The sequence below is a fragment of the Fundulus heteroclitus genome, chromosome 9 (assembly GCF_011125445.2).
Source record: "Fundulus heteroclitus isolate FHET01 chromosome 9, MU-UCD_Fhet_4.1, whole genome shotgun sequence".
NCBI lineage: Eukaryota > Metazoa > Chordata > Actinopteri > Cyprinodontiformes > Fundulidae > Fundulus > Fundulus heteroclitus.
In genome coordinates this window covers 36,763,848-36,788,440 of record NC_046369.1, presented here as the reverse complement: position 1 = coordinate 36,788,440, position 24,593 = coordinate 36,763,848, and the positions used below count along the sequence as shown (strand labels likewise).

The 24,593-nt window shown below is 40.6% G+C and overlaps 1 protein-coding gene across 5 annotated transcripts; it reads left to right on the top strand.

The window, feature by feature from the left end:
* The first annotated feature begins 1,555 nt into the window (after nucleotides 1-1,555).
* brdt (bromodomain, testis-specific) lies at nucleotides 1,556-23,984 on the top strand. Of its 5 annotated transcripts, none has more exons than XM_036141589.1 (20): nucleotides 1,556-1,661; nucleotides 4,225-4,512; nucleotides 6,240-6,377; nucleotides 7,393-7,528; nucleotides 7,677-7,801; nucleotides 7,921-8,250; nucleotides 8,332-8,460; nucleotides 9,764-9,961; nucleotides 10,032-10,213; nucleotides 10,345-10,631; nucleotides 10,753-10,866; nucleotides 10,975-11,103; nucleotides 17,184-17,236; nucleotides 17,316-17,490; nucleotides 20,594-20,664; nucleotides 21,767-21,827; nucleotides 21,923-22,029; nucleotides 22,165-22,358; nucleotides 22,738-22,957; nucleotides 23,061-23,984. In XM_036141589.1, the coding sequence occupies exons 2-20, from the start codon at nucleotides 4,303-4,305 to the stop codon at nucleotides 23,124-23,126; spliced, it is 2,925 nt and encodes a 974-aa protein (XP_035997482.1). In that variant the 5' UTR covers nucleotides 1,556-1,661; nucleotides 4,225-4,302; the 3' UTR covers nucleotides 23,127-23,984. The 5 variants fall into 5 exon arrangements, with proteins under 5 accessions (XP_035997482.1, XP_035997480.1, XP_035997481.1 ...); XM_036141587.1 differs by having other exon boundaries at nucleotides 21,911-22,029; nucleotides 23,061-23,983; XM_036141588.1 differs by having other exon boundaries at nucleotides 21,764-21,827; nucleotides 23,061-23,983.
* The last annotated feature ends 609 nt before the right edge of the window (nucleotides 23,985-24,593 follow it).

The window sequence follows — 24,593 nt, the reverse complement described above, 5'->3', positions numbered from 1 at the left end:
GGTGGTTCTGGGCTGCTGCACACCTGGCTTAAATGAACAGGTGATCAGAACAGGTGATCAACAGGGTTCTTTAGCACTCGAAGGCATGAAGAAGAACTAATGCAATCATTTGAACCTGTTGTGCTGGAGCTGGGGGCACAGCCCCACACTGCTGAAAGTACAGAATATCTCACAAAATAAACCTTTCTGTGGAAAAACTGAGGACCATATATGATGATGTCGTATCTCACAAATTTAAACTTCCCTGAACCCCCATGCTCCACTTGACTGCACTAAATAAAACTTTTTTTTTTAAATTACATTTTGAAATAAAAGCTGATGGAATTAAATAAAAAATACCTAAACAATAATTTTATATTATTGTGAAAAAGATTAATGTCAAATACATGTTTTATTATATGCACATTTTTAAAAATATTTCATAATAATGCGATTATAATTTTATAAGCATTCAGGTATCTCACAATTTCATTGTCACGTTGAATATTTATATCTTATTTATTCAAGTAGAAAATTATTTCATAATGTTTTATTTATTTAATTTTGAACACCGGTGTTCTATAGAAATCAAATCAGTTGATCTGTCTGATCCACTTCCTGGTCTGTTGAAAAGAAGCAGGATTGTTTCAACCTGATTTGAATGGGCTGGTCCTCTGCAGATTGGCTGGGGCATTTGTTCTGACTGGCTCGCTGAAACCAAAATCCCCTATTCTACATTAATTTGTACTTCTAAGAAAGCCCTCTGGGATATTGAGTAAAATCCTTCCAAATCAAAGGTGAATGTGGTATTAAACTGGTAGTCACTACATTCAGCTCTTAAGTAGTTCTTGAAGAACATTGTAGACACTAGAAATATAATTGATACAAAATGGAGCATTTGAAATAAAATAAAAAAAACTTTGAACATGGAAAAACAACAACCCTGGTCTATTGTCTGTACTGCCGACAGGAAGCAATTGTCTACTTCCAGTAAACTTGATAAAAGTCTTTAAATCCCCACATCGTCTGCAATCTGGACTATTTAATTTAAATAATAAATGTCTAAATGAAGGGTGGAAGGTCAACTTGCTTGGCATAGGCATTACACTGAAAACAGCTGATTTAATTTAAGTGGTAATTGTTAACTTCAGTGATATGGTGACAAGACAATCTGTTTTTAAAGGACATTATTACCAAATGGCTAATTTGCCATGTAAACTCGTCATTAGATGATTTGTGTTGAATTTTAGATTGTATCTCCTTTTTTTCCCTTTTATTGAAACTTTTCTCTCGAGCAGCTTTGGGTTATCTCGTGCCAGCTGGAGTGCGGCACGAGCCCGCTATGCCGCTAACAGCGAGCGGCTCGGGCGTTCGGGCTGCCGTAGCGCAGCGGCAACCAACCTTGGTTTAGCGGGCGCCTTGACAGGAAGTCGCCAGTGTGTTTTCGCTTACTCAGTATTACTGTTCATTTTGCTATTCTACTGGAAACCACTTAACTTTTTAAAGTAATTTATTAGCGTTATAAATGGAAAAAACATTATTGCGCGAGCGAGCTATAAGGCGTAGACCAATCAGTTGTGGAGGTTTTGGCAGGAGGCTATAAATGTGAGGCGGTTGCCGTAGAGACGTCTGTCGCTGAAGAGCTGAACGCGGGAGCCTGGCAGATTTCGAAAGCAGTTTGGGTATGTAGTGTGGTAATACGTGACTACATTGAATGTTTTCCTATCGAAAACGCGTACTAGTCCGGTGGCTGTTACTGCAATACCGAGAAAAATACCCTCGCGCAAGATAACACGGTTAAAGGAGGCATTCAGTTAAACTAGCCTCGCAGAAAAGTGCGAACGTTAACAAAGTTAGCAATGCTAGGTACCAGCCGAGTTGGCAACAATGGCACACTATTTTTCCTGAAGGAAATGTTCTGACTTGACCTGAATTATTTATATACATTTTTATATTCTAATTTTGTCTCGGACATTAATTTGAAGTGAAAGAGCCACTCCAAATCACATTTAAATGTATACAACCCTGTGCAATGAATAAAACTCGGTAAGGTAACATTACTGCCCAAAACATGGTCTGTGTTTAAGGTGCATATATATATATATATATATTCTGTCATTCATTTCAGGAAGTGAAACTATAAAGATCTTAAGCCTTTATGTTTGTAATTTTTATGATTATGGCTGATGGTTAATGAAACCACGAACAACATTTGGTGTCTTAGAAATATTGGGAACTCATGATGAGCCCTTATTTGCCATTTGAGTCAAAACTTCTGCGATGGTTTCCTGAGCATCTATATCAGCTGTCTCAAATTCTGCAACCGGCTGGTGTCCTGATGTGTCCCTAGCCCTGCACACCTGAATCAAATGTCTAAACTGCCTCACCAGGATGCTCCCCAAGGAGGGGAAGTCACAAGGAGTTTTGGCAGATTTAATTTTCCAGCAGGACAATTGGGTATTGTCAAGAGGAAGATGAGCAACACCAGACCCAGCAAAGCAGATGGCCTGATGAAAGCAACCTGGGTTTCCTGAACATGTCAACAGAACCTCAGGCTGGTCTCCTCCATGCCACGGCTCATTGATGCAGTGATTCATGCAAACGAAGGCCCAGCCAATTACTGAGAGCACAGAAATAAACATACTATTCAGCAGCCTGATATTTCTGGTTTTAAACCGTTTTTTTTATTGGTCTTATGTATTCTTGATATTTGGGGGTTCATTATCTTTAAGCCATAATGATCAAAACTACAAGAAATAAGTCTTTCAATCTGTGTAATGATTCTATATTAAGTATGAGGTTCGCTTTCTGAAATGAGACATTATTGAACTTTTCCATGATAATCTTATTATTATATTTATTGTTTTACATGTACCTGTGTACAGTTTAATAGCCAGAGGTTGGAAAGGCTTTGTGTGGCACATGATTTCTAAATCGGCCTTTAATTGAAGAAGTTCCTGTGATTGGCCAGCCCATCTAGCTAAATATCCATTTGGGGTGCAGAGCGACGCATTTTAACTCTGTTTTTACGTAAAGCAGCTTTATAGACTGCAACTTTATAGACTGGTAATGGCTTTCTCCACCAAAGAAATCTTCAGTCAGCTTCATGAATTAAGGTCAGTATGGCAGCAAGACGCAGGGCTATCACATCAAGTTGCTCAATGGTAGTTTTATTGTTAAAACCTTAACATATATGTACAAATGTATGCATTTTATGGTTGCCTTGCACAGCGATTTATAGTCTGAGTTGGTGCTACTGTAGGCGTTGAACATTGCAAAACAGATTTCTGCAGATTTCATTCTACAGAAATCAGTTTAATCAGCTGAGCTGTTAGAAATGTTGATTTTGGTGGATTTATCCCTTTTAGACTAATTGGTAAAAGACTAACTACTAGCTGTATGGTAGAGAAGTCTGGACTGGTAATACTTCATTAACAGTCATTGTTTCAGATGTCGTCATGTGCGTCACAAAACATGCTCAATATATCAGTTTTATTTTCAGACAAAATTAGTTAATGTACTTAGATTTAAAGTGACTGGCTAAATCTGAAGGATAAATAAATTATGGCAAGTAGTGATTGAAATGTTTGGGAATAAACTTTTTCTAAATGTTCTAATGTTTTATCTCTGCTCAGCAAATCTCTGCACTGCTTGAAATTCAGAGACATGCAGTAGGTGGCGCTATCACCCAACTGAAGAAGGGCATGTTTTGGTTTCAGTTGCAGCTCTGGTTCTTAGTACATATAAAGACCATTATGTTTCAGTGAATAATTCATGTGTCCTTTCTATTTCTAACTCGTGTCTTTAACATTTCAGAGCGCTGCTTACAGATCTTTAGTTATATTCATACCAAAATAATAAAAGATAAAGAATAACCCTTTACCTTGGCCTATTTGTTTAGACTTTATCGCTTGTTTTATTTAATTATACACTTATTTTGTATTAATTCTGGCTTACTTCAAAAAGTAAATAAGTTAAATAAGTCTGGATTGTGCTCAATAATTCTCAATGGTTCTTTTTACATTTTTATCTTAAAAATATCAAGTTTACTGGCGGCCCTGTTAGGTTGATTAGTCAATTGTTGTGGTCCTTGTAGTTTTATCTTAATGGCAAATGTAGCAAACATCCTTTTTAGTAAAGTTACTCTTTTAATGTAATGTGTATTAGCTCAGTAAAATTCAGTCATAATATAAACATCTGTAATTGATTCATGCCCTGAGAACTACAATTCTGTGCCTTCAACAGGAACGATTGTGATGAGCTGGTAGTTGCAGCGAAGCGGTCTCCAGGCTGTCCGCCCTCCCACCCCCCCACTCCCCTTCGATGCTTTTAAACAACAGGATGGCTGATGTGAAAGGCTGCATCACCATGAGTGGAAACCCACCGCCGCCTGAGGTCATAAATCACACGAGGCCTGGGCGCCTCACTAATCAGCTGCTGTATCTGGAGAAGGTGGTAATGAAAGCAATGTGGAAACATCAGTATTCATGGCCTTTTCGCCAGCCCGTGGATGCAGTAGCTCTGTGTCTTCCTGTAAGTAGTTCTCTTGTCATGCCATGTTGGACTGTTGCAGCGCCTTGTGAAAGGATCCCAAAGCTTTAAACATACAAAATAGTTCAGTTCTTTTACAAGTACCAACTTTCTTATTTTTTTGGAAGGTAATGCAATAGAACAACACAATGTTGTGCATATTTCTGAAGTGGGAGGAGGAAGATGACGGGTTTTCAATATTTTTACAAAGGACTGTGAATTGGGGCAAGCATGTTTATTCAGCTCCTCTTTTGAATCGATTCCTATGAAGAACATTCGGTGCAACCAAGTTCCTCCAGGAGGCACTTAATTAGTAACTAGATTTTGACCTTGTTTGTAATTTAGTTTAGCTACAAATGCAACTTTTCATTTACCCTTAGGTTCAGGTTTATGAATTACAAACGCTCTCACCGTTAAGCGCCTAATGATAACTACAGAAGCTGTGGAGAGTCATAAATGTGACAATGTCAACAAGTATGCCCTCCATGTATCTTGTCCTAAGCTACTGCTAATGGCTACGGTCAACGAATGAAAAGGATTTTGCCACTGTTGTGACTTGGCTTGTTTTTTTTTTTTTTTCTTCTTTTTTTCTAAAGTCGCTTGGGAGAGGGAGACAAGATTTACAAACTAGGTGGCTCTGCTGGGAGGACAGAGTAGTTGCTGGACTACACTGCCCTGTTTCTAACATAATGGCAAAAGAAACTTCACTGTTATATTGAATTAACTTGTCCAGCAGAAAGCTGCGACCTCTGCATCCGTTTCAAATCCCTGCTTCCTCATGAATTGACTTCACTCCACCTGGTATTAATCTGTGCTCATATAGACTATTGGTTTCTCCCAGTTATTATTTCTTTTTCTTTTCTTGGTTACTTTCTCTTCCTTCTCGCTGGGCAAAGTGTATGAATGCTCCTCCATTTAAACAGAAAACGGCAAATAGAATGATCTACGGTCTTCTTTGCTTGTTCTCTACTCCTCCACCGACAGCACGTCTTCATATAGAAGACAGATGGATAAAACGCGTACGGCTGACACGTTTGGCCCATTTTGGCTACTAATATCAGAAATGGCAACGTAACATGGCTTCTCCCAGTGGGTTCACCGACACCTATGTATTTATAAACAACTAATTATCAGAACACTTTCATTTTGGATGTAAGGTTATAAGCCTTTGCCAGAATATGTATTTATAAAAGCAATGCTTGATTTTTGCTAATTAAATGCCAAACTGGTTACACACTGTCCCTTTAAGGTAAAGCTCATCCCCTACCAAGTGTTTTGCAGCCTATAAGGTTTTCTTCATGGATGGCCCTATACTCTGCTCCATCCGTCTTCCTAATTTAACTCTGACCAGCTTCCCTAATGTGGCCAATGTCAGTGCCCAAGAGGGAGGGTCCTGTTTGTATTCGCCTACATTCACACATACTCCATCCGTGCGCTGTCCGTTCCGTCACAAAGAATAGCCGTTCTAGTCAGCAGGGCATCCCCCCCCCCTGGAATTCAGATTTTTTTTTTTTGTAAAAATGTAAAACTAAATGTTATTTTTCCTTTTTACTTCAGGGTTCTGTGCTACTTGGTCTATAAAACCAGAAACAATGCATTTCATTCAGATTTTGTTAAAGGGACATTTAAAAAAGGTTGGGGGTTGAAGAGTTTTTCAAGGTACTGCAGTACATTGGTGGGTTTCTTCTGTGAAGAATTAAAATGTTTTATTGTGTGTTTTTATTTCTTAGGATTATTATAAAATTATTACATATCCTATGGATCTGAGCACTATCAAGAGGCGACTTGAGAACCGGTATTACTGGGAAGCAAGCGAGTGTATTAAAGACGTCAACGTTATGTTCACCAACTGCTATATGTACAACAAGGTAAGAACACCATGATCTATGCACCTCAACAGCAACGTGTTTGATTTCCTGCAGCTAAACTGCAACTTTTAAATGTCTAGAGATGTGCTGCACTCAAAATATTCCATAGACCCCACCCAAATGTTTAGATTCAAAAGCAGTCTTGTACAAATATGTAAATAGTCCATTTATTTTGTTTAAACAACCCGTTACCTTCCAGATGCCTTTTGTTTCCTGTCACATAAATGTCTTGGTTGAATGTAAATGACTTGAGCTCAGAATGGGTCATGGCCCTGGCAGATTGGGATTTTAACTGTAAAGCTCCTTCTACACCGGCTCCATTTGGCCCAGCTCTAGTCGGTTCCACCCGCTCAGCAAGCATTTCAAATACAGTTTTTAGTTTGTTTGTTTATTTCCAGCTCTGCTCAGGAATAGGGCTCAGTTGTGGTGGTGTGAACACTCTGCTGTTAACCGATTGGCCAAGGGTGAGGAGAAACCTATTCAGGCTAATCTCCAAGTATTTTTCCAAGTCGATTTATTTTATCCTTAAAGATATTCAAGACATTCTTGCACATACAATAATACAAACATGTATTTTTGTTTTGTTCTTTATTTGTAAATTTTTTGCTCTTTACCGCATCTCACAGATTTCTTTAAAGCGTTAATGTCACACAGTAATGCTTAATAGCAGCAGAGTGCACAATACTGACAGCTGGAATGGGGGTTAAAGCCTCCACTGGAGGCCTTCACCAACCCTCGGGCCTTACCGGGTCTGTGGGAACCCAACAGGAGTCCTATGATGAGTGGCTCATCTCCACTCTAGTCTAGTAGACTAGAGTGGAGCCCAGCCGAGCAGAACCGAGCAGGCGAATTAGAGTAGGGCCGGTGTAAAAGGAGCTAAAGACAATAAATCAACTTGTAAAATTGTCAAAAGGCTGTATTCTCCTGCCCTGTTGAGATTTGATTGTTTTAAAGGGGATTGCTCTAGTAGTGTGGCTAAATTCAGTATCCTTTCCTCTGTCTTCTTTATCCACAGCCTGGAGATGACATTGTTTTTATGGCACAATCCTTGGAAAAGGCCTTTTTGCAGAAATTGTCACAAATGCCAAAGGACGAGTTGGTTCCCACAACCTCCTCACCTGAGCCTCTAAAAGTGAAAAAAACCAATACAGGTGGATCAGAAATGTATTTTTCAGTTCGTGATCAGGTTAAAGTGTAATTTCTAAATGTGCAAACTCCTGAAATGATTAGCAATGAGTTGTTTAACGTATGAAACTCCTCCCAGTCCATCAGCATGTGTGTAATTCTCTTTCCTGGAAGCAGATGCAGTGAAGCACAAGTCTGGTATATCAGAAGTTGTTCTCCAGCAGATGGTAACAGTTATTCCTCCTGACGTAGCTCAGATCAACCCGCCCAATCAGCTGTCTGCAAAAACACACCCAGCAGTAAGGTTTGATTTGGTTACAAGACTTTTACTCAAAGCCTCGGTGTTTGTATACTGCAGAGGTTTTAAGTGGATGATCCAGAACTTATTACTTTACCCTACTGCTATCTGAATATGCAGATTAAAAAAACCTTGAAGAGGAAAGCTGACCTGGCAACACCCGGGGAGCTGTCCCCTCTTGAGGAACCTTCAATATCTTGCACATTGATCTCCAAAACGAGCAACGGAAGGCCCATTAAACCTCCTAAGAAGGATTTACCTGGTTTTGACGACAAGAGGGTGAAAATGTCTGAGCAGCTCCGGTACTGCAACAATATCCTTAAAGAGATGCTGTCAAAAAGGCACTATGCCTACGCCTGGCCCTTTTATACGCCAGTGGATGCAGTGGCCTTGGGTCTGCACGACTACCATGACATCATCAAGCAGCCTATGGACCTGAGCACCATCAAGGTAAAACTACTGACAAATCTGAATATGTGACATTTATAAAATGTCACGCGTCAAAGCGTTTCCTGACGAGCTTTTCTTTAGAAAAAAATGGATCAGCAAGAGTATGCAGATGCCAAGGACTTTGCTGCTGATGTGCGACTAATGTTCTCCAACTGCTACAGATACAATCCCCCGTCGCATGATGTGGTCTACATGGCAAGAAAACTGCAGGTATGCTTTTCACCATTTAATTCAGACCTGCAGACAGAGAAGAGTATGCAATCTGCCAGAAGGAAATATGTTTGTTTTCTTGCCCCTAACAAAACCTTTTGGCAAGTCTTAGATCTGTACTAGAGCTGGACAATATAGAAAAAAAGCATCTCAAGAATAGAAATCATTGATTGATATTGATCGATAATTGTCAACAAATTCAAAACATCTATTTTTGCCAATTTCTAGATACAGAACGCACAAACACTGAATTCAAACTCAACTAATTATTCAACCAACTTTTTACCAGAACTACAAGTTTTTAAAAAAGAAAGCGTGCCCTTTATGCTCTTTCAAAGGGCGGAGCTTGGTGACGGCCTGGGTCTATGTTTGTGATTGGTTGGGAGGAAGTAATGACTGTAAAATTAACTTCCATTATATGTACATTATATATTGCATTCTACCCTACAATGTGTGTGTGTATATATTATATACACTATAGGCTAGAATGCAAAAGGAAGGAAAACTGTTATTCTATTGAACTTTTTATTGACTTTTTTTTTTTTTTTTTTTTTTTCATTGATATACGTCTAGTGACCGATAGATATTGATATTGAATTATTGTCAAGCCCTAATCTGTACTATTTGTGGGTCAAGCAACAGAAATGATTGTGTGAGTTTTGGTCTTAAAGAAGTTGCCAAATCCTCTCTGCCAAGTCAAAGCTTTTGGTGGCAGCTGGGTGACGATTTGGGGCAGTTTTCCTGCTGGCAAAACGAGCCTTCTTATTATTCAAGTTCTGAGCTGAAGCTGGAGATGACATTCTATAACCAGTGGAAATGCCACAGCTCTGCTTTTTGGGACCAAACTCTTTCCCCCATAATGCGAGCGCTGACTACACTGGGCTGGAGCTACAGAGACTACTTGGAATTTGGCTCAATGACCTGCCTGCAGTCTGGACCTCAATCACACTGAAAACATGCGGCTTCTGTTTGAACCAGAGCAATCAGCACGACAACAACCTGGCAACCGGCAGAAAGCGGAGGAGGTTCCAGGCTGTTTTGTTTTGTTTAATTGTCCCGCACCCGATTTCAATCCCCATAGACGACACCGATCAAGTCAGAATAAGTCGTTTGGCCTTGGCAGAGAAAATCTGGAGAGTTTTTTTTTTTTTTTTTTTGAATGCTTGCAACCTTAGTACGGGCCTCCGTTTATAAAGAAAAAAATATTGTCACCAAAATAAATAATCAGCCACTCACAAATTCCCTTGTCGTGCAAAGTTTGTTTCTGTTGACGTTTTCTCCAAAAGGATTCTTATTTTAACAGGAGGTTTTTGAAGGCCGCTATGTGAACATTCCCCAAGAGCCCCAGGGCTGTTCCATCACCCTCCAGTGTGCCAAAAACGGGATGTCTAACAGAGTCGGGAGTCCCTCAGCCTCTGAGAGTTCTCCGAGCGAAAGCTTGTCTGAGTCGGAGAGGTCATCAAATGAGGTGGCCATGCAGCTGGCTCATCTGGAAGAGAAGGTTGGAATCCCACAGGCATTGGTTGGTTGTATTTTCACCTGCTTTCTCTAAATACAGCTCATCTTGGCAGTTGAAAGCTGTCAGCGATCAACTGAAGAGACTTACCAAAGAGCCTCTGATGAAACCTAAGAGGAAAGAGAAGCTGAAAAAGGACAAACGATCGAATGAAAAGGGTCTTGCTCGACTGAAGAACATTTCTGCCAAGTACAACTCCATATTAGAAATGATTTCACATTGCAAAAGCACTTCTTTGTAAGTGAAACGAGATCCTAATGTAGCTTGATTCATAACCCTACGACTAGCATCAAGCTGTTGTAGTCAAATATGTGCTGAAGATGGTCTGAAGTTGTGTTTTTTTTTGTTGTTTTTTTTTGTGTTTCCAGGCATGGAGGCGGACCTCACAATAATGGAGACCCAACAAAACGCAGTGAGATTTTATCAATACCCCTGAGTGACCAGGAGAAGATGCAGTTAAGGTCACACATTGACAAGCTGCCCAGTAAAAAAGTGATCGAGATGTTGAACCTCATCAAGAGCAGGGAGATGTCTCTGGAAATGTCTGACTCTGGGGAGGTTGAAGTTGACTTTGCAAAGCTCAAAGTGTCCACACAGAGAGCCTTACAGCAGTTTGTAGCCTCCAGTGTGAGCAAATGCAACACCAGCAGAAACAGTAAGTGTCTTCTACTCCAGCTTTGCTCACCCAGCCAGTAGCAGCTATTTATTGGTTTTATCTAACCTGTTGGCTTCCTACCACAATGACTATTAAAGGCTGTTATCTCTTTTTGTATTAGAAAAAAAGTTGTTGATTTCCAAAGGAGAAATTAAGACTGAAAAAACAAAGGAAGGTGGAAAAAGCTTAATTGTCAGCAACAAAAAGCCAGGGCTGAAGAAACTGAAGCCATTCGGTAGGAGTTGATCAACTCAGCTTGGTTCATGTATCTGCTTTCTAATTTGTGGCACTGAGACTTTAACAATGTGCCTTTTTTTCTTCTTCTTTTTGTGAACTGTTGAAGTTGAGGTCTCTGCTAACCACAGCCGCCAGTCCCCCTTCAGCCAAAGCAGCAGCTCATCATGTAGTTCTGGCAGCAGCAGTTCCAGCAGCTCAGGCTCCAGCACTGGTGATGGCAGTGACTCTGAATCAGGTTAGCTTCCCCCACAGTTTATGCTCTACTTGTGGCTGTTGGAGCTACAATGCACACCCTGGATTTCTTGGTTGCTCACAAATGTTCCATTACTTTCTGTTTTCCTACACTTTAAAGATTTATTTGCACTCATCGACATGCCCTCCTTTTCAGATTTATAAGCAGACTATTATTTTGACAATCAAAAATCGTCAATCTTCTCCAAGTTCTTTTTTTTTTTTTTTTTGGTTCATGTTTCATTTAACTTTTAATTTCCTTAGATAATTACAGGTTAATACTTAAGGATACAGATGAAATGGCAAAATTCACTTCATTCTTTGTCCTGCCGTAGGTTAGAAATGGACATTGCATTTTTAAATAGTAAAAGTATATAAATATCGCAGCTTATAAAATCTTTCCTTTTTGGTTTTTTAGTTGTGCTGAAAATTGCAGTAATACACTTAAATTACTATAACAACGCGCAAGTAATACACCTTACGAGTGCAGATGAGAAGGAAACAAAGAGACGCAGGAAAAAAATGAGGGGAGAAAATCCCATGTAGATGAAACGAGGTTGAGTAGACACAGACAGCTGCACCACATAAAACAGAGAAAAACGAGGGTGATATGACGAAAGATGGGGCATTGACTCTACCAGAGATGGTTTAAAAAAGAAGAAACAAAAAGTAAAGTAGACAGTTAAAGTAGGGCTTTTATTCTGGAATGGACAAACTTGTTTTTGTTCCCATTTCCTGTTGAAGCAGTAAACCAGTTATGTTAAGTAACCGTGGCTCTCATTAAAAGTGGCAATGTGAAACATCGTAAAACAAAAAGGTTTGGAACATCTCCAGGCAAATCTAAAGGAAGAACACAAATATTAAGTAGTGTGAGAGCCCAGGATGACCGGTGCACCAGGATCCTGAGGCACACTTTCACTGCCCAACGTGTTCATAAATGTTGCCTCAGATTCGCTTGGATTTTGGCTCAACACAAAAAGGCGTTTGCTGAGGGAGGGGTTGTCAAAGCGGCCACCAATCCAGTAGCTGAAATACTACTTGAAGAACAAAAATGAGAGGTGCTGGATAAAATAAAGCAAATAGCCCTATCAACATCATCTGCCACAAAAAGCAGTCAAATATTGACCTAGGATGTACAAGCCCTGTTAGCTGTGGACAAGTCTTCTGACATTTGTGAGAATGTTCAGCTTTTCATTTCTATTATTTTTCAGCAGCACAGACCAGAACATTTTCTTTATCTGCAAGTATTCAGTACAAGAGGAGAGGACCTCTACCTGGCCATTAGGGAGATGTTAATAGATTAGAGCCAAGAAATGGTTTCTATTACCACAGATTGTGGATGATCTTTTGCTCCACAACAATGAGGGATGGCTCAGCAAAGGCAGGGGTTTTGGCACACTTTTGGTCCATTAGGAAGGAAGTTGCATCAGTATTGGCAGTCTGTGAGCTGAACACTGCTGTCTGCTCCTTTTTAAGAGGAAACTTGAAGTGTTCAAAGACCTGCTGGGAGACTCTGTCCATTTCCCAGCAGTGCAGGGACAGCGAGATGTGTGTCTATTGTTATTGATTAGCTGTTTTATGAAATGTTTATTTCAGGATCTGGAGAGATCGGCAAACACAAATAAGGACTCAAACACCGTTTCTGTTAGAATATAAGGCACACATTTATTATTATTCCCCACAGAATACAGCACATCAAAACAACTAGCTCTTCACACACGCAAAGTAGCAAGCATTAAAGCAACAAGCTTTGAAACAAACGTGACGCTCAACAGATTCTCAGAATCAGCTCTTACCATTGACACGAACTGGGAGCCCTCAGTCCAGGTTAAGATCAGGGTTCACGATGCCGGTATTCCACACACGAACTCACAGCAGACTCACCGGGCTGAGGGCAGTCACCTCCTTATATAGATGTAAACAAAGAGTCAGATGTGGAGCGAGAGTGGCCACCTCTCCCTCCACAGCTGCCCTGCCTCCCAAAGCATGTTTCCCAAACAGAACCCGTTCCCAGCATCTCAGCAGTGTGCAAAGCAAAATAAAATGAGTGCTCTCAGAATACAACAAATCAAACAAAATAAGAAATCAGTCTTTCCCATAACACACGGTCATAGGTTCCCACCACAAGTTAAAACAAGTTATAGCAAAATAACACATGTTGTTCTTGGGTTTTATGTGAACTCAAAAACAATAACCAGTTCTTCCCATAATATAAGTGAAACAAGTTATATACCTGAGCAGGTTTTCCCATAATACATTGTTAATGAGCAAAAATAATTCTTTAATATATCATTAGCTGACTGTAAACTTCAGCACCGGTTTTGACAGCTTCAATTCTGGGCCGTTCATCCAGGACCCATTCCTCCTTGTAGATGTCAAGATGTTGTCAGAGGAAGTGGCACAGTCCCCTAAAATGGGTAGATCATGGGCCTCTCCAAGCAGACGTGGCCCTGAAAGTATAGATTGAAAAGTGGAGCCACCCACATTACTGTTCCAAATGGTCCTTTTTGTCAACTTTTGTCACATCTGAGCAAAACAGCCATGAACATCTCAACCTAGTGTGGCTGCAGACACAACTATGAGGCAGCTTTTTTTTCTTTTCTTTTTTTTTAAATAAACAAAATCAAAACTAGATAAGGTTCCTGACTCGTCAATGAACACCTCCATACAGGTGCTGGTCTTATAATTATATAATGTTTTCTGTAATTTCATTCAAGAACTGAAAGTTATATAGTGTATTCATTCATTACACACAGACTGATTACAGTTTGTGGAAATCCTTTTTTTCTGTTGTTAAGTAATATTCAAATTTTCTGATATACTGAATTTGGGGTTTTCATTAGTTGTCGGTTATCAGAATTAAAATAAATAAAAACTTGAAATGTATCAGTCTGTGTGTAATGAATTAATATAATCTACAACTTTCACTTTTTGAATTAAATTACTGAAAGAAAATCTACTTTTTTCATGATATTCTAATTATATGACCGACACCTATTCTTGAAACCATCTTTGTATAATCCTTTTGTTAATGCATCATGAAATACAGAAACCATATTGTAGCAGTTTTTTATTATAATTGTCTCTGACTTGCAGGCATCTATTAAAAATCCTGCTTTTCCAAACCAAATGTGTCCAAATTTGTCTTGTGACTCAGAAATGTAACTGTTTGAATTGAGTGAAACACATGATGTGATATCACCTCACCTGACCCGCTGTTTAAGCTCTTGTCCAACCTACCAGGTGTGAATTCTTGGTCATATGTTACCCTGTTCAGATTGTTGATTCTGACATGTCAAAGTAAATCACTGTACAGCACCTAGCGAGTTTAATGCTCCTTGCAGGCTGCCCTTCTCAAAAACTTGCCTATGGAGCTTGAATGTCAGATCCCTCTCTGAATGGGTCATGTGACCTAAAACGGCATATTACCCATTCTAGGTTATGGCGGTCTGAGCTCAGAGTGCCAGAACAACTAAACAAAACTGATATGACAATGACATGACCAGACATATTTTTGGTTCTCTGGTGTAGGATTTAATCTAGAGGGGTGAAGGTTGTCTTTACAAGTAACTCCATGACTTCTCAGTCTACTGGTCTAAAGTGGTCTGCTGTCAGATTCCAAAACAGAGGGAGGCTGTTTAATTTTAGGACAGTGCAGTGCTGCCAGTGGCCTTAAAGGGCGCTAAACCTAGAAGTTACAGGTCTCCTGCCCCTAGTGGCTAAAGGTTACACAATATTACTTTCAATTGTTGCATATTATAGACTTCTGGACCTCTGCTGAAGCAGATTTTCTCTAACTACACCTTCTTTACATTTTTTTAGTTGAACAGCCCTGATTTCTACTGTTGCTAAGATAACGCCGTTAAACTCTTGACAAAAACTTGGAGCTATCTGGGCTGCAGAGAGAATATTCCACAGTGGCAGGTCTATTACGCAATCTACTGTTGACGAGCACGGTTAATCTACCTGCATTACATTCGCTGCTCCATTCAGATCTGTCTCCTCATGTCGTTTTACAAACCAGGTAGAGATTCTGATCTGATATAATCATTCTTGATACTTTGGCTGAGTCTTTGTCAGTGCTTCATACAGGACTGTCTCAGAAAATTAGAATATTGTGATAAAGTTCTTTATTTTCTGTAATGCAATTAAAAAACATGAAATGTCATACATTCTGGATTCATTACAAATCAACTGAAATATCGCAAGCCTTTTATTGTTTAATATCGCTGATTATGGCTTACAGCTTAAGAAACCCAAATATCCTATCTCAAAACATTAGAATATTTCCTCAGACCAAGTAAAAAAAAAAAAATTATAACAGCAAAACAAAATCAAACATTTGAAAATGTCTATTAATGCACTCAGTACTTGGTTGGGAATCCTTTTGCACAGATTACTGCATCAATGCGGAGTGGCATGGAGGCAATCAGCCTGTGGCATTGCTGAGGTGTTATGGATGCCCAGGATGCTTCAATAGCGGCCTTTAGCTCATTTGCATTGTTGGGTCTGGTGTCTTTCAGCTTCTTCTTCACAATACCCCACAAATTCTCTATGGGGTTCAGGTCAGGTGAATTGGCAGGCCAATCAAGGACAGTAATGCCATGGTCAGTACACCAGTTACAGGTGGTTTTGGCACTGTGGGCAGGTGCCAGATCATGCTGTAAAATGAAAGCATCATCTCCATAGAGCTTTTCAGCAGATGGAAGCATGTAGTGCTCTAAAATCTCTTGGTACACAGCTGCATTTACTCTGGACTTGATGAAACACAGTGGACCAGCAGCTGACATGGCTCCCCAAACCATTGTTGACTGTGGGAACTTCACACTGGATTTTTTTTGGCAACTTGGATTTTGCGCCTCTCCAGACTCTGGCGCCTTGACTACCAAATGACATACAAAACTTGCTTTCGTCTGAAAAGAGGACTTTGGACCACTCTGCAACTGTCCAGTGCTTCTTTTCCATAGCCCAAGTCAGACGCTTCTTCCGTTGTCTTGAGTTCAGAAGTGGCTTGACCATGGGAGTACGGCTATTGTAGCCCATTTCCCGGACACGTCTGTGAACATTGGCTTTTGATACCTGGACTCCAGCTTCAGTCCACTGTCTTTGAAGCTCCCCCAAATTCTGGAAGCGACTCTTCTTCACGATGCTGTTAAGGCTGCGGTCACCTCTCTTGGTTGTGCAGCATTTCCTGCCACATTTCCCCCTTCCAACACACTTTTTGTGAATGTGCTTTGAAACTGCACTCTGTGAACAGCCTGCTCTTTGAGAAATTTCTTTTTGTGTCTTACCCTCCTGATGGAGGGTGTCAATGATGGTCTTCTGGACAGCAGTCAGATCTGAACCAAGCTGAGTGTTTTTCAAGGCTCAGGAAACCCTTGCAGGTGTTTCGAGTTAATTAGACGATTCAAGTGATTAGTTGAATAGCCTACTAGTATACTTTTTCACGATATTCTAATATTTTGAGATAGGATATTTGGGTTTCTTAAGCTGTAAGCCATAATCAGCGATATTAAAACAATAAAAGGCTTACGATATTTCAGTTGATTTGTAATGAATCCAGAATGTATGACATTTCATGTTTTTTAATTGCATTACAGAAAATAAAGAACTTTATCACAATATTCTAATTTTCTGAGACAGTCCTGTAGTTGTCAGTCTTATTTGCAAGACATCCTACATTCTGATTGATGGTGGAGCTAGTTTAAAACTTCTCTCTCTCCCTCTGCTCTGCAACCATGATGCCTCCTCCTCTGTAGTTGGTTATTTGAGGTCACATTTGGGCTACTATTTAAGCTTTGGCGATGTCCAACTGGTAGGTCATCAGTTTAGCATTTATTTGTTTTACATGGGTTTTGATTTGTGTTTTCCATATATCAGCATAATAGCCTGTTGTCTGCCCTGATTCACTTTTTAAAATCTAAAGTGATTGTGCTCTACGTGGTCCTTTGTACATTTTTTTGTTGCATGTAATCCTGCAGGTTTGACAGCAAAAGCAAATATTTTTTTATGTACAAATAAGCTAATCTGTTTAACTGATACGATTATAAATTTCTGTGTGTGTGTGTGTGTGTGTGTTTACAGTGCTCAAAATGAGGAAAAAGTCTAAGGTTCTTTGTCAAAAAGGGCACCAAAAGGTAATGCCTGATATATTTATTCAGAGAATTACAACTGGCAGGTCCCTAATAGTGAGGAATGTTTCTCCCCAAATGACAGGTGTTACAGAACCCCAACAACAAGTGTGTACCGGAGAGCAGGCCATCGACCAAGGCCTCGATTAGAACTTGTCGTCCTTTACATACCACGAAGTCCGTGGTTCCAGAAGCTAAAAACGATCCATCAGAGCCACTTGCTGAACACATCTATGATGAGCTGCCCATCTCCCCTCAAGGTAAATCTTCTTGCTTGAGGCTTGGTGCACATGTAGCTGGGTATTTTTAAAAAATAAAACAAACAGCTGCCCTACATTGTTTTTAAAAATGATATTGTACACACGGGATCAGTTTCAGACAAGTTTACATCCACACAAACACACCGAGTTTTAAACATGCCAAACACTTTGGGGGCCGTGTACCACAAAGCTAAAACCTATGTCAGCCAATCAGAATCCTTCAAAACCATGGCAACTTTGAATGGCACTGTGCCTCCATATTGGGAAGGAAAGCTGACCTCCCAGCGCTCTCTCCTTTTCATCTCATTGTATTGGAGCAGCTGGGCTTGTAGAAGAAACAAACAAGCAACAAATGTCTGATCCATCTGTAATATTTATAATGTCCCATGTGTGCTTTTACTTTGCAGTCTTGATACTGAGGTGAAGACAGGAACTGCTGTGTGGTTGCCGGGGTAACGTCATTTGGAAATAAACAATCAGAGATGCCTTTGATTTCATAGCAGTGAATTTCTCCAGTTTAAAGGAGGAAATACAGCAGACACGTTGCAGCATACGTCCGTTCTACGCTTAGGTTAGCTTTTCATTTTAATCAAGTCAATAAATTTACACTAGAGGCATAATACGCACGTATTTAAGTTACGCCTAAATTTGATTGAAGTTCTAATTTTAGATGCTTATACATCCCATGGTAAAGTTCACTTCCAAAATTATCCCAAAATAATAGTCAAGTCTAAGTTCAGCCACAAGGTGGTAGAAAATTATGGATCTGATCAGCTGATCGCTTAACACAATTGATCAAATTTTCTCAACGAGAAGATCATGTGTGAGGGAGCCGAGCTGTCCAGCGGGGGACACCTGTTGCCAGATTCCTGGGGAGCTTGGAAGATGGTGTGTTTATTTCGTCCATCCAGGACATGGAAGATGTGTACTTAATCGAATTTATGATAACAGGATTTCTGCTTATAGAAGCTGGTGGATACCTGATATATCAGGAAATATGGAAGATCTCCGGGGGGGGCAGTTTTGGCAGTTTTGGCCATGGTATTGCTACCGGAGGTTTGTGACGAGTTGAACTGGGCCGTGATCACACAGACTCGGGTGATTAGTGAGTAATGGTGGAATGGTAGGCAAGGCAAATTTATTTGTTTAGCACATTTCAGTACAAAGACAATGCAAAGTGCTTTACATGATTAAAACAGGAAAATAAAAACAGAATTAAAGCAAGTTGGAATAAAACGTAGAAACAAAATAAAACATGGGAAAATACAAATTAAAAGCAAATATTATCGGTAAGACCTCAGGGAAGTTTCTAGAAAGTTGGCTGTTTGGGACTTGCCATTGAGACGGATCAGCAGAGACTTGAAGGCTGACACAAATTCCACAGTCAGCCTAACACAAAACAATCTCCTTGTTATTGAATCCGGAGCGCTAATGGCTAGCCTTGGAGGTGGCTATCTCAAATTCTCCTGGATGTTTTGCAAAAAAGATGCTCTAACACCGCCCAACCAGCAAATGAAACCTGTAAACTCAGACAGAGCCCTTCTTGAACTGCTGATAATATACCATCTAAGGCTGGAGGGGGGCGGCTGGAGAGTCATGGGCCCATACTGACATACACGCACACACACACACACACACACACATACATACACTTGTGACTCACCGCATTTGCTGTGCCTGATGTTTCTCCCCCCTATGGTGGATGCGCACGTAAGCGCTGGCCACTTGGGTTGCTGGACTTGGAGCCCCCCCGCCCACCACCACCCCCACCCCCCACCTGAAATATGTCTGCTCATGATGTTGTTAGTATGTTAGCTTTTCTTTGGCTGAGGGTTGTCTTGAATTGATTGAACTGTCAGAGTGCGACTAATGCACCCCCTCCCCCCCGAGCTATCATAATATATTTCGTTCTCCACTCTGCAAGAAGGCGGCGCCTTCTCTTTCTCTTGATGGACTGTACTGAAACGAAGTCTCCCCTACGGGGGACAAATAAAGAAATTCATGTCACCTTGTTGTTGACGCTGTGGATTGATGGGATGCACCCATTTTTGCTAAGCTCTCTGCCTTTCCTCTCGTAACACTTTGTCAACTAGCAGAAGGAAGGCCAAGGTGCACTGTCTGCTTGGTGCTCTTTCCATGTGGCAATGGTTCTTCTCAGAACAGAAACACGCAGCTGTGGAGCTTGCTCTGCAATGTCTGGTGTAAACTTATGTTTTAAAAACATGCCCGTAAGCCGCGCCGCTTACGTTGCGCGCCCAGTGTATTTTCTGCTTAAGGGCTGACAAGAATAAACAAAGCTGTTTTTGGCAGGCAGGACTTCGTCCTCCTGCTACTGATGATGAGGTTAAGACAGCAGACTTAACTCTGATTTGCCCGGACATGTCTTCCGGGTGACATGTCATCCCAGGTGTTAGTTTGTGTGTCGGTCAGGCCCAGCTAGGGCCCATGGTCCAAAGTAGCTCTTTCCTGGTCTGCTCCAGGGAGAGGTGGTCTGATCTGCTTGGAGTCTGAAGAGTGGTCTCAAGAGAGGTGGTCAGAAGCTCTCTGACCCTTTTATCTGTGGGGTGTTACAGAAGCACCCTGCTGAGAGAGAGGGCTGTCCTTTGTGCCTCTCTCTCCTTTGTGGCTGTGTGGTCAGAACTAAATCTGACCTCAATTATTTTTCATGGCGGTAAAATAGCACATCATATACACACGCAGGCTCAAAAACCTCCTTGTTGACTGGAGTTTTCAGGAAAAAGTGTTTTCAGTGATGTAAAATACTTTTTGGCGTGGACGAAAGGCCAAAACCCATAAAAACTTGGTTGTTTTCCCAAAAGTCCAGCTACGTGTGGACTAGGCCTTAGCCCCACAAGTTTTCATGAGGTGTTTCTTGATTTGATAGTTCTGCTTTTGAACCGTCCAAAAGAACAGGGAACTGTTCTCCAACAAAATGGCCAGAGGAGATTTTCTCTCATGAAACATTGCACACATTTTACAATGGAGGACAACCTGGTTACACGGTTTCATTTCTCCTTTTGGTCCTTCTGGTGTTGTGTCTCTTGCATTCTCAAGTAAACATTTTTCTAAAGCTGTGATAAATGGTGTCCTTTACCATCGGCAGATTTGTCTACGCTTTTATCCCCCATGGCTTCTCCTGGACTGCTGCCAGACTGGCCTGCTGCCAGATTTCAGGTACTCTTTATAAAATGGAGGAGCTTGACACAAGGTTGCTACAAAAACCTTTAGAAACCCATTTTTGAACATTGTGAAGTTTCTTTTTGATGAGGCTTAAAGGTATACTATGCAACCGGGGTTGATTTTCCAGCGAGGCTCCTCCCAGAGGGCGAAAGTAAAAGTGCACTGTCGTAAAGATGCTCAGCTGTTCTGGTTTCTCTGTCAAGCCAGGCGCGGTTGTTTTGAGCTTAGCAGACAGGCGAACGCAACGAAAAGTCGAAAAAACGGCAGTACAAACAATGACTAACACAGTGAAGGTATGAACATCAGGGTTTCCCGCAGCGCTATCTTGGCGAGGCACCCGCCGCGTATTATTATTATTATTATTATTATTATTATTATTATTATTATTATTATTATTATTATTATGATATTTTTTTATTTATTTTTTTATGTTGGCAAGACGCTACCGCCACCGCCTCGCCAAGCCGCAGCCGCCGCGGTAGCGTCTCGCCAACATAAAAAAAAAATAAAAAATAATAATAATAAAACTCGATATGCTTGCATGTTTATTTGAGGTTAACACGCGGTTCCTTGTTGTTGCTTTCGCGCGTGCATATAGTGAATAGCAGGGCAAAAACACATGGAGTTCTCGCCGTAAAGCAAGACCAACTCTCGCGGTCTTGCACGAGACTTCTGAGCCTGTGTGTGCGGGCCGAGAGCTCTTGCAATTGCAAGTACGGTATTTCCCCCACAGACCACCAGGGCGGCCGAGAAAACCTTTGGTCGACCTGAAATGACTCATTTAATCATCCAAAACGGTATGGAACACATTAATTAACTGTAAAATGTTGCATAGTATGCCTTTAAAATAATTAAGTTTCTATACAACGGTTAGTCCTGTGATGGAGGTCTTTATGGCGTTATTTTGTATTTATGGCTTTGTCCTGGTTTTACTATTAAGGACTTTCAGGAGGTAAAGGACTTGGCTGGAGTTGAAATTTGCAAGTGTGAAGAACAGGAAGAATTGTTTCTACATAGATCATCATAGCTGTCTGCAGCTTAGCAGTTCAGCATCAGGATCTTTCCTTGTGTAAAACCTGAATGTCACCTTTAGCAGGCTCCAGTGCTATCCCCGCTCACAGACAGTCCGTTGCTGTTCAAAGAAGAGATGAGTTACAGTAAGTTCTTTCTAACCACATTGGCTGATGTCCCTTTTTCATGTTAGTGAGTCTTTCAATACAACTGTTTTTGTTTTTGAAAGTTCATATGACAGATTTCAGGGACCCTGGGGATTTCCCTTACTGTCAGGGGAGCAACACACCTCACAGCCAGACTATAAGTAAACCTATTGAAGAGGAAAAACCCCAGATTGCTAAAAAGGTTGGACATGTTTACCTTTAACCCTTCATATTTATCGTTTTAATGCTGGGAATAAAAACAAAATACACATGGGGGCAAATTAAATCTATATTTTAAAATGAACCTCAGATAAAAGCTGTCACTTTTCTTTGTCAGGACATTTTCCTGAAAAATGCTGAGTCTTGGGCAAGACTAGTGAAACAGTCGGTCGCTCCAGTTGCTATCAAGACCTCTAAAGAGAGCTTCCAGCAGTTCCGTAAGGCCGCCATGGAAAAGGAGGAACGGGACAAAGCCCTGAAGAAGAAACCATCAGAGGACCACGGAGAGCCGGCGCCTGCCGAGAAGAGCAGGTGGTCACCAAAGAACAAAAACATCTTCTACATTTAAATTGATTTAGTTGACTAATATCAGATTCCTCAACATAGTTTTGTTCTTTTCCTTTTGCACATTGGACTTGAACTTGAATCCTCGAGGGCCGGTGTCCTGCAACTGTTAGACATGTCCTTTGCCCCAAGCACCTGAATCAAATGGCTAAACTGCCTAAATAGCATGCAGTTCCGCTCTGCTAATTAGCTGACATTAGAGTAAGGTGTATGTGAACACATGGATGCATCTAAATGTTGCAGAGCACCTGCCCTAGAGTACTGGAGTTGGGGACCACTGCTTATGCAGATTAAGATCTTGCCAAAGCACATTGTCATGATTCTGTGACTCAAACCTCTGCTTCAGCCTCCCAGGCTTGGGTAAAACTGATCATCATCCTGAGAGGATAAAGGAAGATCCTGATTTGCTAGAGAGCATCTGCCCGGAGGCTGGACTGGATGCTTCCAAACGTGTGGAGCAGCTAAAGTCTCCAAGTGAAGCAACGCCCCAAAGCCAACCGTCTTCTATGGATAAAGAGCGAGAGCTGGCCCGCAGGAAGGAGCAGGAGCGTCGCAGACGAGAGGCGGTTAGTACACTTGACCGTTTCTCTCTCTCTCATGTTTTTCTCTGTTCGGTTTTACTGTAAATGGTATTTTAACTGTGCTTATTTTGGGTTTGTCTTTGTATAGATGTCTGGTATCGACATGACCATGCAGCGGGACATCATGACTACATTTGAACTTTACCTGGACTAAAGAATGAAGCTGTAAACTAACTACCTGAACGGTCTCCTGTTGTGCTGGGTTTGATATTGTCAACTGCTGTCTCTGAGTTGTAGCACGAAACCCAACCTAAATATGCAGTTAAGCCTAAAAAAAACAAATTTGGGGAGGAAAGGCGTAAAAGATAAAATGTCAAACGGACCCCCCCACCCCCTGCCCCCATTGAGCATCTTCTGAGGTGTTTATAGCACTACCATTTGAAGTCACATTTCATGTAATTATCCTTCATCATTGTACAGTTTGTTGCGATTTTGTTGTCAGAAACTCTAAGTTCGGTTAGTTTTTGGATTGGATTAAGTCCTTTCAGTGAATTATTACAATGTTAAGTTAATTTTTACTCAGAAATGCAGAGTTGAGTCTGAATGCTGGTGCGTCATACAGTCCTGCGTTACAATAATATGTTAAGATGTGGAATAATGGAACAGGCCTAAAAAGATTCCCAGCCGAGAAGTAAGCTGTCTGACTTCCTTTTTGCTGGGCTAGTAATATATCAGTGTTAACTGTAGATGCACTGCGTGTCTGCTTGTGCATATAGTTCTGCCAACTCCGCAGCTGTGAGCAACAGTAGCACATCCTCCAAGCTGTTTGTATACGTTTAAAAAGGTTTTCTTTTAATTAACAAAATAAAGCTATTTTCACTAATCTACATCTGTTCATGATTGGATCTGATCAATTGTTGCATTTTGTTCTACGCTGCTTGTTCTACATGTTGATTCTTTAAGTTTTCTCTACGTGTTGTATTGGGACCGCTAAAAAAACATGAACTTGTTACAACTCGTAACTGGAAACCTTTCAGGAAATAAAACAACTCCCACGTATAAATTTGTGCTGTTTGGTCAAGATTACATACTTATCATTTATTACTAGCCGTTTATGATTAAGCCCAGATTATTTAAATGTCTGCCAAATAATTTTTATTTGATTCAAAGATTTATTTTTCTTCTGTCTGTAATATAAAGATTTTTGGAATGTCACAGTGAGTGTCCCGCCTCAAATCCAACAGAATCTATGAAGGGAGCCACAAATCTGGGTAAAGGCAAGGAGATCTAACCTCAGCTCGTCAGTAAAGATGTTCAGAAAAGAGCCATTTGATTGATATAATGGCAAAAGAGATCTGTTGATTAATGACCAGAGTATAAATAATTCTCCAAGGTGCCAAAAAGGAAAATACAGGAAATGTATTTTCAAAACTGACATAAAGGGTGATCAATGTCCACCATTGCTACAGATACTCCTGCATGTGTCGCCAGTGGTTTAAAACAAACTGGACTTGTGCATTATAACCCTATGTTAGGGTTCATCTTTGCAGAGGATGCTTTTGCAAGAATCCTGCTAGATTTAACTGCAAACTTCTTTTTCTTTCAGTTTTTAAACTAAGGTTCTGTAAAGTTATCTGTAGTAGTTCCCTTAGCTGTAGGAGGAATGCATCAAGTCACAGTG